The following is a 13,414-nucleotide window of genomic DNA, read 5'->3' as shown; positions in this document are numbered from 1 at the left end:
GAGCTTTCCTGCCACTCGGGCCTCTTAACCCTTTAAAGCATCCTGTTACCCGTGTACATAAATATGTGTATATATGTAATGTGTGATCTGAGAGTTGATAATTAAGGTGAAAGTATCTGGTAAAAGGCTGCCATTGAAACCACTGTACATTGGGAATTTGTTATTTGATAAATTCTGGCACCATAGAAAAACAGTTCCAGAAAAATCCCTCCCTCTCTCTCTCCCTCCCCCCCCCAACCCCCCTCGCTCTCTGTTTTTTCAAGACAAGGTTTCTCTGTTTAGCTTTGGTACTCATTCTCTCTTGTCAAAAACGAGATATAACCAAATGAAATTGTTCTATGGTTTGACTGAAATACTACTTACTGGGCATGGTGGCTTCCAATTGTGATCCCGGAGTACTGGGTAGGCAGAAGGATACTGTTGCAAGTCTGGGGGGGATCTTGTTCAAAAGTAAATAAAAAATACCCATTGCTGTGAATACCAAATTCACAAATGAGCATACACAACTATAGCTGTTACTAAGAATGGTCTGTCTTGCTGGGTGGTGGTGGCGCACGCCTTTAATCCCAGCACTGGGGAGGCAGAGGCAGGCAGATCTCTGTGACACCAGCCTGGTCTACAAGAGCTAGTTCCAGGACAGCCTCCAAAGCCACAGAGAAACCCTGTCTGGAAAAAAACCAAAAAATAAAAAAAAAGAATGGTCTGTCTTATTAAAAGTAAAAGACAAATGAAAAGCTTTCAGGGAACTGCACCTTCTCCTTGGGTGGTCGTTCAGTCCAGGAGCCACCTCAAATCTATGGCTTAGAAACAAATCCTGTGAGCTAGGGACAGAACTCAGCCTGGTAAGTGGGTATGACTCATCTTCTTAAGGGACTTGATCTTCCTTATCAGTCCTTATACAACTGACATTTATTTCTGAATGAGAAAGGTTTCTTTGCCTAGGCCATGCCAAGCTACGTTTAGGAACAGCATCTCTGTCACTCAGCCAAGTTCTGAGCACCCAACCTTCCCTCTGTCAGATGTTACAATCATCCATGCTGAACACCTTGTCACCCACAAATGTGTTGTTTTGTTCCAGTTCTCATTTGTACAGAACCAAAGGGAAATGCTTTTCATCAAGCCCTCTTAGTGCAGAAACATCTTGACATTAGTTTGTACAAAAATAACTAAAGGACTAAAACCTAATCTGATGCAAAAATGACTGCGATGACCTCAGCTTATAATATGGAAGTCTTTATGGAACCTGGAGATTATTTTTATACAAACCATGGCAACTATGAGCAATGAATTATACACCCTGCTGTCTTACCATAAAGGAACTGCTTGTGAAAGGAAATAAAAGTGCACCATTACTAACCACAGACAAATGTGATGGTAGATACAGTATGTTCTTATTAGAGAAAATGGATCATGTACTTGAATGTGCTGCCTTGAGGGCAGTGTACAAATAAAAATGGCTTTACACAATCGTTCCAATAATGATAATTTAATGGTTTTTACACTAAAAAAGAATTTATACCTAACTAGCATTTTATGCTGCAATAGCAATGAAAAAATCTAACAATTTAAAAAATGGAATTCACAGGCACAGATTTTTAATGGATTACTTCGAGTCTTCTAAGGACATTTCTGTCAGAGTAATCAAATTGTGTAAAATAGAGAAAAGGGGTTTGTGTTCCAAGACATCATTCCTCTTGGACCATGACAACTTTGAACAAAAATATTTTCACAAACTTTCATTTTAATCATCTTCTTTTACAAAGCACAATACGTAAGACTTTTCTAAATACAACTTTAGAAAATGAAGCAAAAAAATAATCTCCATAGATGCCTGGCTGAGTCCATGCTGAATGCAAAGGAATTTTAATTTTCAAAAAAGTGACCATTCCAAGCTTTTCGATATTCTTGATGGGTCCATTTGGTCAAGAGTAAAGATGGTAGCTGTTTGGGCAGTGGCTCATCCAGTTCTGTGATGCACAATCTTCTCGCTGGTTAGCCCAAGGGATAGTAATGAAGCTGGATATACCAGCTCATTTCTCTTTAATCACTTTCTCTCTGTCTCTCGTTTCTGTCTCTGTATCCTCCCCCCCCAAAAGCAATCCAGTGCCTCTCTTAGGGGAAGACATGAGTCCTCTACATTGCATGCTACCAGCACCCACTGAGGATACTTCAATTTCTCAGTTTCATTGTTAATGATCTCACTCTACAGAAACATCCTATATCATCAATTAGGGATTTTCTAACAAATGAAAATTCAGACATCAAGGATCTAGTCCTCACTCTTGTAATAGGTGCTAGGAAATCTCTGAAGGCTTCAAGTGTAATGCAGAAAGGCTTAGCACAGTGAAGGGGAACAGGAATGCTTTACACTGCTTGTAGAAACCCTTTGCTCTTGGCCCCAAGCACACTGAGACCATGGCTGCTGAAAAGGAAAATATCTTCACACATGGGAATAAAGAATGATTTCTTTACATATTCCCTTCCCCTAACTGTGTCCCCACCCATGAAGGCTAGGGCACCAAGACTCTGTATTTACATGGAGGGAAGTGATGGCCTCGAGCAGAAAGGACAAGTATGCAAGTGAGAACAAGGCATGGGGAGGGAGACAGGAAGAAAAAGAAGAGACATTTATTTGTTATATTTTCAATAATGAATAATGTGAGGTTTTTGCATCATTCCTTCTGTGTCATCAATTTTCATTCTTTGTGGTAGTGAAAATCTATTAATGTTTAGTAATTTCACTATAAAATGCAGGTAATAGACAAAGCAGCAGTTTAGAAACACATCAAACATATTTGGGGGCCATTAAGGGACCACCCCTCCATCTCTACCCCATCAACAATCTTGCAGTACAGGATGACCCCCATTTTCAGCTAAGGATGAGAAAACAGTTACATAGTCTAAGGCTGAACTGTTCGTGTACTATAAAGATAAAGCAGACAAGCAAACATCAGTTTCATTGGGAAAGAAAAAGCAATTCTGTAAGTGCAGGAAAGATCCAATAGCTACATTTCCACAAGACCCTCCTCCTGTTCTCCTGGATCTCAGGAGGGGGTTACAAGTGCGCAAGGCAAATGACACTGTGAATACAGTTTAAACAATAACACACACATATAACCCAGTGCAGGAAATAATCCAATTCCCCCCTGTTTTCATTTGCATTTTATTTTTTATTTATTTTTGCTTTAATAATGCATATTCTGTTCACGCAATAGGTGTAAAAGGCAGGAAGCAAGGTTTAACTTGGCTGATGACAAAACAATCAAGCTGGAATGACATTTCTAGTTTCATGAACAACCTCAAGGTAGGAGAAACTGAAAAGTCACAGCTGGTACCAAAGAGCAGGCCAGACTTTCCAGCTGTCTCCTCTTAGGACCTTTGGCTATGGTGAGAGAAGCTGCGAAGACAGCGGCCTCTAGTGGACAAGGATAAGTAGCTGGGGTTTTTTGTTGTTTTTTTGTTTGTTTGTTTTTGTTTTTTGTTGTTGTTTTGTTTTGTTTTTTTTTTAAATTTCTTTATTTGGAATCATGGTAGCTGCATCACAAAAGCTCCAATCAAGAGGGTGGTAGAAAGAAGGCACAGATCATTGCAAATACCAGATTTTCTCTTTCTCTTTTTGTAAATATACCATCATATATAAGCTAAAATTTCTGTTAGAGTGGGGGTCGGCTGGCAAGGAAAGAGAAGGGTTGGACCTCAAATTGCATATGTAATAGACTCCTAAAGGGGAATAAAAAGCCAGGTGGCATTCAGTCCACCTGTAGCAAGTGAGCAAGACACTTGCTTCGGACTAGATTAGCACAAACACTAGGGGCATCTGTGACAAAACACGATTTAAAAAATCATAAAATTATAAAGCCTGTAAATGAATAATCTGAAATTACATTTTATTAATGGAAAATATCATCAAAATAGTACTATGGACTAAACTGCCTGAGTTTTCATTTCACAGGAGATCTCAAGGTAGAAAAGCCTTTAGCACAATTGGCTATAAATCACAACCACTGCCAGACCCAGGACAACACCATGGGAAAGAGTCTCCTCTTGGATGGAATTTGTGTTGTGCTATCAAGACTTTTGTGCTAATCGTTCAAACAGGGACATATTGAGGCAAACCTTTAATCTTTTGGCACAAGATGATTTTGGCTGGGGCAGAAAATTTGAGTCTCGGACTCAGGGTGAATAATGTACCATCTCAATTATCAAGTATTCATTTTGATTGAAGAGCTTTCTTTATGTCATTCACTTCCATCTATAAAGAGGGGGGAAAGCAGCAAACAGGCATCATGAAATGGCTGCATTTAGAGAAGCTGAAAGATAATCACCCTCATCAAAGAAAAGACAAGCTGACAATTTTAGAGATGAAATGGGTAAATTGACATCTGAATGAGGAATTGGTAAGAATGCCAGAAACAATTTGAACCTGTATGGTACCCTGACAAATAATGTGCCTGGTCGATCCCAGGGTCCTAGGCTCCAAAGTTATCCCAAAGCAGCAATGACTATAGATTCCTGGCCAGAGGGTGGAGCAGGCAATCAAGACCATCTGAGAATGACCCCAAAGGGTAGGTGTAAGCACTCCCAACAGGGTGGTGAGCAATTCCTATTCTTTTATAAGTGGCATGTGCCCAAACTGAATGGACAATAAAAACCGGTCTTTGGTCATTTGGAATGATCCCTGAAAGATCTCCAGCAGTCATCAGGACAGAGGTGGACCAGCAGCTAGAGGGGGACAGAGCTCAGATGCCACGGAAGGACTAACAAGGCCACTGCGGAGAAGTAAAGAGTTCAAATGAAACACCATTGTGGAGGTCTGTGGTCTCTGGAGGGACCACATGGCTAACAACAGAGCTTTGTGAGTGCCATGTTCTCTGGTACTTAGAATGATGAGGTATCCTACCTATATCATCATCCTATCAAACTGGTGGGAATATTTTACAGATGATATGTTTAAAATAAACTCCAAACTAGAAGCCCAACTAGGAGTATGTTGATTCTTCTCTTTCTTCCCCAAGAGCTTTTGGAGTTCAGGTAAGGACAGACAATAAGACTATAGCTTAGGTAGCTCAGGTTGCCCATGGGACTCACTCTATAGTCCAGGCTTGTCTGCAATTTGTGATCCTCCTTCCTCAACCTCCCCAATGCAGCAATTAAAAGCATGCATCATCAGACCCAACTGCAATCATTTCCTTTCAACTAGAAGCCCTGAGTTTGCTTCCACTCCTAATTGAACCTAGGCCTCATGGACTTACCTGCAACCGAAGTCTTATTTTCTTTTCTTCATCCAGCTCTGACAGTAACTGCTTAATCTCACGTCTGAAAAGCAAATGCCAGTGGAATCAAATCAAAGCCCAGAGTTTCCGAATGAGAGGTAAGAAAATCTAGCATTACTATGAAATCCATCTGACCTTTTTGCAAAGAAAGTATGGACCAAAGATATTATTTTCTTTTTTAATTCCCCGTGTGTGTGTGTGTGTGTGTGTGTGTGTGTGTGTGTGTGTGTGTGTGTGTGTGCACATGCATGCGTGTATGATGGGGGCAGGAACATGCATGGTGTGGAGGTCAGAGAACAACTTTTGTGGAGTTGGTTCACTCTTTCCACCTTTATGTGGGTTCCAGATGTTGAAGTCAGGTCATCCCTGACTTGCACTGTTGGGTGGCATGCTGGTTAAGTTTTTGTAAGCTTGACACAAGCCCAGGGTCATCTGCAAAGAAAGAACTTCAATTGAGAAAATGCCTCCACTAGATTGATCTCTAAGCAAGTCTGTGGAGTGTTTTTGATTAATGATTCATGTTGGAGAGCCTAGCCCACTGTGCATGGTGCTATTCCTATCACGTGGGTTCTAGCCTGTATAAGAAAGCAGAATGAGCAAGTTATGGGGAGCAAGCCCTTAAGCAACATTTCTCCAGGGTTTCTGCTTAGTTCCAGACTCCAGGTTCCTGCCTTGACTTCCCATGATGATAGACTATAAACTATAAGCCAAATAAACCTTCCTTCATAAGTTAGATTTTGGCATGCTCTTTATTACAGCATTAGAAAGCTAACTAAGACAGGTGGCGGCAAGCCCCTTCACCCCCTGAACCATCTCACCACCCCCAAACAGGCTTTCTTTGTACTGTGCTGCTATTTGGGAGGGAACCACCAAAACATGTAGCCTTCAAATGTCAGGTCTGGAGATGACCTTAGCAAGCCCTTAGGCTATATTTCTCCCAAGAGGAGAAAATAGGGAAACTAAGGCATAGAATGGTGCCCTGATTTTTCCAATAAGTAGACTCCAGTACTAAGGCTCATATTCTGCAAACTTCCCTCTAACTTGTCTTTTAAAACCACTATGTATTTACAGAATATGTCATTGTAGACACCTTTTTGTTCATGTATTTTCATGTTCATGTGTATGTGCAAGTCCTTGTGTGTAGAGGCCAGAGGCTGATAAAATCAAGTGTCTCCTTAAATTTCTTTCCACCATACTGTTTGAGGCAGGGTCTCTCGTTGAACCCAAAGCTTGCTGATTCAGCTAGACTAGCTGGCTAGTTAAACCCGGGATCCTCTTGATTCTGTCTTCCCAGTGCTGCGATTACAGATGTTTTGTACATGGATGCTTGAGATCTGAACTCAGGTCTTCATGTTTGTATGGTAAGCACTTTCTTACTGAGCCACCTCCCTAGACCCATTGAAGATATTTTTACCACTCCATATATACTTCAATTTGCTATAGAATTTATCTTAATACTAGGTCATTGGTATGTTTTCACAAAATTCTACAAATTGACTTTACCTTAAGATGCACTAATTGGACTTTAAATATATGAATTAACAATATAGAAGTGAAGTCTGAAAGAGGGCAAACATGGGGCCTGTTACAGCCTAATGCCTTTTCCAACTTGAAATGATAAAGTTGAATCTGCAAAGCTGGGACTCTGATCTTTGATTAGTCCAAGATCTGCATTCCCTTTGTTTTGAGGTATTAGACGTGTACATTTGTGAGATGGAAAAGAAGACTTCAGAAACAACACAGCAGACACAGTGACAGTACATTTGTTCAACTCCAGATGAATACCATGATGGTCCCACATACTTGAAACTATGTCCTAACACTTCTGTCAACACTCTGGTTATAACAAGTTATAACCTGACATAAATTAGTTATGATTTATTAGTATAGTTATTTAAACACACATTACACATCCATATATGTATGGATACCACTTAGGGCTTAGGAAAGCAGTTGACAATAAGGTCCTAAAACAGCAGTCCAACCCCAGGAAAACTTGGCAGGCATGGCCTTAAGTGGGCCATGGTCTAGGAAGAGGAAGTCAGTTAGAGAAGATGGTGTTAAGAAAGCCACTGAGACTTGAAGTAGTGAAAATGGGCATCTGTCTACAAGGAGAAAGGGACATAGGTTAGTTGGGGGAAATTAAAGGCAGGGTAGGGAGGTGAGCCTGCCTCCAAAAGCTGAGCACATTTGAGGACAGTGGGACAGACACGAATTGAATGCTCCAGGGAAAGTGATACCAGGGGCTAAGGTAGAAGATTGCTGGAGACTCGCTGATCTTGGGCAGGCAGGCCAAACCAAGGAAGGCTATGAGAGACAGGTCTTTGAAGGGAGGATTGACATCCTGAGTTACTGATTAAATAAGATATTGGCCGGGGAAGGAGTATTGTGGCTTTAAGGCACAGCTACCTGTGGACTCAGAGACAAAGTCAGGTCATCAAAGTTGTGGGTAGCTTCCAGGCACAGCTCCCCACCCCCAGTGAGTATAAAGTTCCAAGGCCCTGGATCCAGGTAAGTCAGGTACTAATATGGCCCTGTTCAGAAGGCCAGATGTCCTGGAACCATGGATTCATTGTCTTGGCAAAGGACAAGCATTCCCTGGATATAGATGTCCTTTGGGTACCCAAACCTATAGCTTCTAGAGCCATACAGGAACCAGGAACTGTAAGGAATTTGGGGGAGCTTGGATGGCCCAGGGAAGCTTTCCAGTGTCATCTAAGCAGTTCTGCATATTTATCTGATGACTCTCTTCCAGCAGAAAGTGATTTGACGTAGCCCACTTTTACTCATTGTCTAGCCGGAGTGGAACAGAACCTGCTTAGACCCACATTGCTCAAAGTTAGTTCCTTGGAACCCTTATCCTAGAACTCACTAGATAGACCTATGGTTACATGCATTTGCAAAACTGCATGTGCTGTCTTCTGTATCCTCCCAGTGTGTGGCAAAGACTTCAAAAAGTCCTTCAGAGAAGAAATTAGCTTTGTTTAACCCAACTACTCCACAAAGTGTCTGACCACAAAATACTTCAGGGCCTTCCACCCTCGGAAGAGAGGCAAGTGTCAGGTACTACCAGTCCCAGAACCCCCACCCACAGGCTGCAGGATGTTGGCCATACTTCTCATCATCACCCCCAAGCATCTTCTGAACAAAGGTGGCCAGGAGCCCAGGGAGACAATGATCCTCCAGGCTGTTCAGTTGCCTATGAAGCTGCATGCTATCCCCTCTGCCAAAGTTCTCTCCTGGTAATTCTAGACCATTTTTCAAAATGCCCATGAAATGCTTCCCTGAGAAGTACCTCAAGAAAGATTCTTTCCAGAAAGAGCTAATTGAGCTCTAAATTAGTAGTCTGTGAGCCTCAGCTTCTTCAAGGGCTACCTACTACTAATTCTTTACTAGCTTCCTCCAAGTCAATGCAGCCTCCCAGGCAGTCCTGGTGTAGGATATTTTACTTTTGTTCACAGGCTTTTCTTCCCATTCAAGTGCTCCCTGAGGATAAGACATGTGAAAGTATGTATATGAGCATGCATGAGGAAAGGCTCCTGAGTCTCATGATGAGGACATCTTCCTGACAGAAAAATCTTGGGTTTAAAGATTCCCTACATCTTCTTCATATATTACAGCCCCTTGATGCAAGCCAGTTGTTTTATCTGCCACCTAAATTAAGAAGCTACATTTCCCCCCGTAACACTAGAGGAAAAGTTAGTGATATAGATGGTGCTAGAGAGATAGCACATAGGTTGAGTGTATATTGCTCTTCCAGAAGATGTGAGTTCAGATTCCAGTACCCATGTTGGATGTCTCAAAGCCACCTGTAACTCTAGTTGTAGGGGATCAGACACCTCCGGTCTCTGTGGGCCCTGTACACAAGGGCACAATGCTGGCTCCCCCAACACACACGTAACTGGAACTAAAAGCAAAAGAATTTGTATATGTACTAATGTTTGACTCTTGAATGTCCCCACAAAGATCCACAGGTTAAAAGCCTGACCTCCAGCCTATGCTACTACTAGGAGGTTGTGGACTTCTACGACTCTAGTAGAAGACATTTAGGTCATTGGGAATATATAAGGCCTATTGGGACTCTTATCCCTTGCTGTCTCTTTGATGCTTCCTGACTGCCATGAAGTGAGGAAGTCTTCTCTCACATGCTCCCTGCCATGATATGCTGCCTCAGCACAAAAGCTCAACTGACATGAACCAAAACCATGAACCAAAACAATCTCCCCCTTTAATTTGCTTTTATTTTGTGTGGAGGAGTGTTTGTATGCAGGTATATGTGTGTACTATGTACATGTTTGATGGCCACAGAGGCCAGAAGAGGACATTAGATCGCTTGAAACTGGAGTTACAGACAGTCGTGAGATGCCATCTGGGTGCTGGGAAATGAAATCCTGGTCCTCTGTAAGATCAGTAAGTGATCATAACCTCTGAGCTGTCTTTCTGGCCCTGAATCTTCCCTTCTTAAAAGTTGATTTTCTCAGAATTCTGAAACAGTGATGAAAAGCTGGTGAGATGGCTAAGAAGGTAAAGGTACTTGTTGCTAAGCCTGATGAGCTGACTTCAATCTCCGAGACCTCACATTGTGGAAAGAGAGAACCAACTCCTGGAAACTGCTGTCTGTTTATTGTACACACACACACACACACACACACACACACACACACACACACACACTTACTTTTGAAAGTTTTTTTAAAAGCTGGTTAACATGGACATAATCTATTTTCTAGTGAATTTCATTTAATGAGACTGTCCATTCTTGTAACTGACTCATCCCTATATAGCATATAGCCAAGCTGTGTTCTTTGTCACATAGTAGGCTGGACATGCTTTTAAAATACCATAATTTAAGTATAAATTAGGCCTCTTGTAGTCTATACCTACTTCCAGCTCTGCTGCCACTATCAATGTGAAGGCCTAGCCCAACCTCAGGAGGAATGAGATCCAAGCTTTCAGAGCTAGGCCATGGCTAGCCAGTAGAGAACCATCTGGAAGCAGCTGTGAGGGTCCCTGCTACTCACTTCTGCTGGTCCTTCATGCTTTCGATGATGCTCCTCAGCTCTCGGACTTGTGTCTTAAGCTCCTCTACAGCAGCCTGGCTGCTGACTGCAGGCTCCACCTTTGGTTTTCCTTCTGTGCTGAACAAAGATGGAGAATTGGCTCTGTGTCCAGATGGTCCCAAAGAGGATGACATGGGGGAGGAAGCCACTGAAGATAGAGAGGCTGGCCCACTGCTGCCAGCTGCCATGGTCCCTGGCTTGGGTGGCAGGGATGCCTTGTTGTCCGACACCTGTGAAAAGGGAAGGTGGAGAGGCTTCAGAGCCTGGGATCTGTTCAGGGGTTGCCTCCCTCTCTTGACAAGTCAAATCAACCTTCAGTACCCAATCCCATACCTGTCTCCACAAACTCTATGCATTCATTCCTTCACCCACAAGCCATCCATGGCCGACTTGTTACAGAGAGACCACTGCTCAAGGGCTACCTGTATGTATTTTAAATTTCATCTTCTTCCTAGACAAGATGGTCCCAGATTGGTTTCTTATGCACCGAGAGGTATGAAACTGCTTGTCAGGCCCTACAAATCCTGAAGTAAGCAAGGCATTTTCCTGGCCCCTTGGAGCTTAGAACTTACTGGGGCACTAGCAAACAGACAAAGCAATACACACTGTAGCACAAGAGGGAGGAAGCACAGAGAACCCCAGAAACACACCAAAGCAGCCACATTCCCAGAAGTAAGGAGGAAGCAGCTAATAGTTCATTTTGTCAGGGGGAGGGGACTATTAGAAGAAGAAACTGTATGAGAAGGGAAGGTCCAAGACAATGGCCTAGAGACCTAGTGAGAATCATGGCTAAGATAAAGGGAACAGGAGAAAGGAGTGCTGGCAGCAGGGAGATAAGGGGATGGTTCAGATGGCTCCATACCCTGTTGATGAGTGCTGTGGGAGCAGAAAGGCCAAAGAGTTGGCAAAGCTGGAACTAGATAGAACTATTGAGACTGTGATACCATGCAAGCCAGAAACAGTGAGTATCTAGCATAGGGGGTGAGCTAGAAGGAAGACTATTTTGAGAGACGTGGGTAAGGCAGGCACATCTAACAAAGGCCATCGGACATCACTCCTGGTACTGGAGTGGGGACTGGGTAAGGTCAATGGAGTCTCTGCCCTCATAGATCAGGCTACCACTGTCAAGGAAATGAGGACCTAGGTAGACTGTAGATAGTTAAGAAAGAAACAGGGTCATAGGGAAAGAACAGGCAGAGGTGGTGCCTTTCATGGAGGAAGGCCCAGATAGTCATTTTAGGTTTTGAATTTTAGGAAGTTGAGGGACAACTGACAGGGTGTGCCTAGTGGTCAGAGCAGGCAACTAAAATAAGGAGCTGGGCCAAAGGAAGTAGAAATCATGGGTGTATAGTTAAGAGAGATCAGAAGATGCCCAGTGGTGGAAGCTAGGAAATTCTAAATCAATGAGGCAAGAAGAGAAGGAAGAAAAAGCTCTTGGCAATTGGGAAGAAGTAGTGAGAGAGCGAATGAAGAAAGACCAGTGGAAGGGCTTGGCTTAGGGCAGTGCCTAGAGGAAAGTAAAGGCTGGATAAGTGTGTCAAGGGGATTGAAAGGAAAATGGAACCCACTTGGGACTCAATGGTGATAGACCAGTTTATGAATGGGGACTGAGTGATATGGCTGATATAATGAAGATCCTTTCCACAAACTTGGCTGTGGAGGGAAGATGGAGGAGAGAGGTTGTGAAGTCAGGCAGAAGCTTCCTGGGGAGACAGAATAGAAATAAGGTTTTATTTGCTTTCACAGATGAGTGAGACCCTGAGCTGCATGACATGTTAGGGGAGAAGTCTATGGATGAACAGGCTGAAGATGAAGAGGTGGGAAAGGCCTGATAGAGAGGTGTTTGAGGAAGACAGGAACATACAGGCTGTGGGTCAGTCTTGAGTGAGGGAGTACAAGTGCCTGGTAGGCCCAGAGAGGAAGCACTACAAAGGGCAAGTGAGTGAGTAAGGCAGGTGAGGAGGAGGCAAAGTAGTGGGATAGGACTTTGGGAGCCAATAGGGTGAGTATAGGGTGGAAGCTGAGGCTGGTGGTGAAGCTTGGCACAGCAACCATGGGATTTCCTCCAGCAGCAGGCGCTCAGCCGGCCATCCCAGGGAAGGTGCCAAGGAGGGGTTCAGCTGGCACGGCAGCAAGGAGGTAGAGTCTGGATTCAGGCTGTTCTAGAGGCAGAGACTGGGCAGAGCGTGCCAAAAGCAGATGGGCCATCGTTCTCAGTCTCTCTGTTCGCCTTTTCTCTGCCAAGTTACCATTGAGGAAAAGCACTTTCTGCTGCCAGGGAGAGCACTTCGCCAGCCCAGGCTTTGTTGTTAGGAGGAGTCATAGTACGAGGAGAGAGAACTGACATTTACAGAACTGTGATTGCACCCTGGACATCAGCTCTACAGTGTAAACAGTGATCAGCTTGCCCACACATTGTACCAAGCAGGAAACTGAGGCCTATAGGGAAAACTCTCCGAGTCTTGGATCTAATCATTAGTATAACTGGAATTACCAGTTGGATCCTCAGTCCAGAACGGTATCTATGGCTGATGGAGTCCGAAGATCTGTGCTCTTCTCTTGTTTTCTTTGCTGATTATATTATATTAACCAGGCCTCATGCCTTCTCCCATTTCCAGCCCTCTTTTACTTCTCTCTCAAGACCCACCAGTGCCCATAACACCAACTTCCAGATACTCCTAAGTTAGATTCATAGTTCTGCTGTTTTCTGTCTGATGGGCTCTCAGACCATCCCACTGAAGCTAACAAGTATTTTCAGTCCCCCACATAGTCTAGGCCACCACACTCCTTGATCAAATTAGTTCAAGTGGAATTTCTTAAAGGAGTGACATATACAACCTGACCACTCTAGGGAACTGAAATAGGCTAATGGATAGAGCTGTGCAGATCAGAAACATGAAAAACCACTATCGGCCAGTAGATGTCACTGTAGAGACATCCCTGGGATGCCAAAGACCAGGAAACTAAAGTTATGCCTATGGACACCAGAAAACTAAACAAAAAACTGGTTTAAATCCAATTTCAGTAAATAGAATCCTCTGAAAAGGAAGAATGCCTTGGCTTTGTGGGTAATTAAAATTG

General features: G+C 43.2%; 1 protein-coding gene across 1 annotated transcript in view; it reads right to left on the bottom strand.

The window, feature by feature from the left end:
- Positions 1-1,470: 1,470 nt before the first annotated feature.
- Sh3kbp1 (SH3 domain containing kinase binding protein 1) overlaps positions 1,471-13,414 on the bottom strand; it is a 339,181-nt gene continuing 327,237 nt past the window's right edge. Inside the window, exons 16-18 of the mRNA XM_027432702.2 lie at positions 10,295-10,563; positions 5,253-5,316; positions 1,471-4,252 (exon numbers count right to left, since the gene is read on the bottom strand). Of these exons, the coding sequence (XP_027288503.1) occupies positions 4,211-4,252; positions 5,253-5,316; positions 10,295-10,563 (375 nt within the window). The 3' untranslated portion in view covers positions 1,471-4,210. The remainder of the gene's footprint in view (positions 4,253-5,252; positions 5,317-10,294; positions 10,564-13,414) is intronic.

Source organism: Cricetulus griseus, chromosome X (assembly GCF_003668045.3).
Source record: "Cricetulus griseus strain 17A/GY chromosome X, alternate assembly CriGri-PICRH-1.0, whole genome shotgun sequence".
In the NCBI taxonomy this organism is placed as follows: Eukaryota; Metazoa; Chordata; class Mammalia; order Rodentia; family Cricetidae; genus Cricetulus; species Cricetulus griseus.
This window is presented reverse-complemented; position numbering and strand designations above follow the sequence as displayed.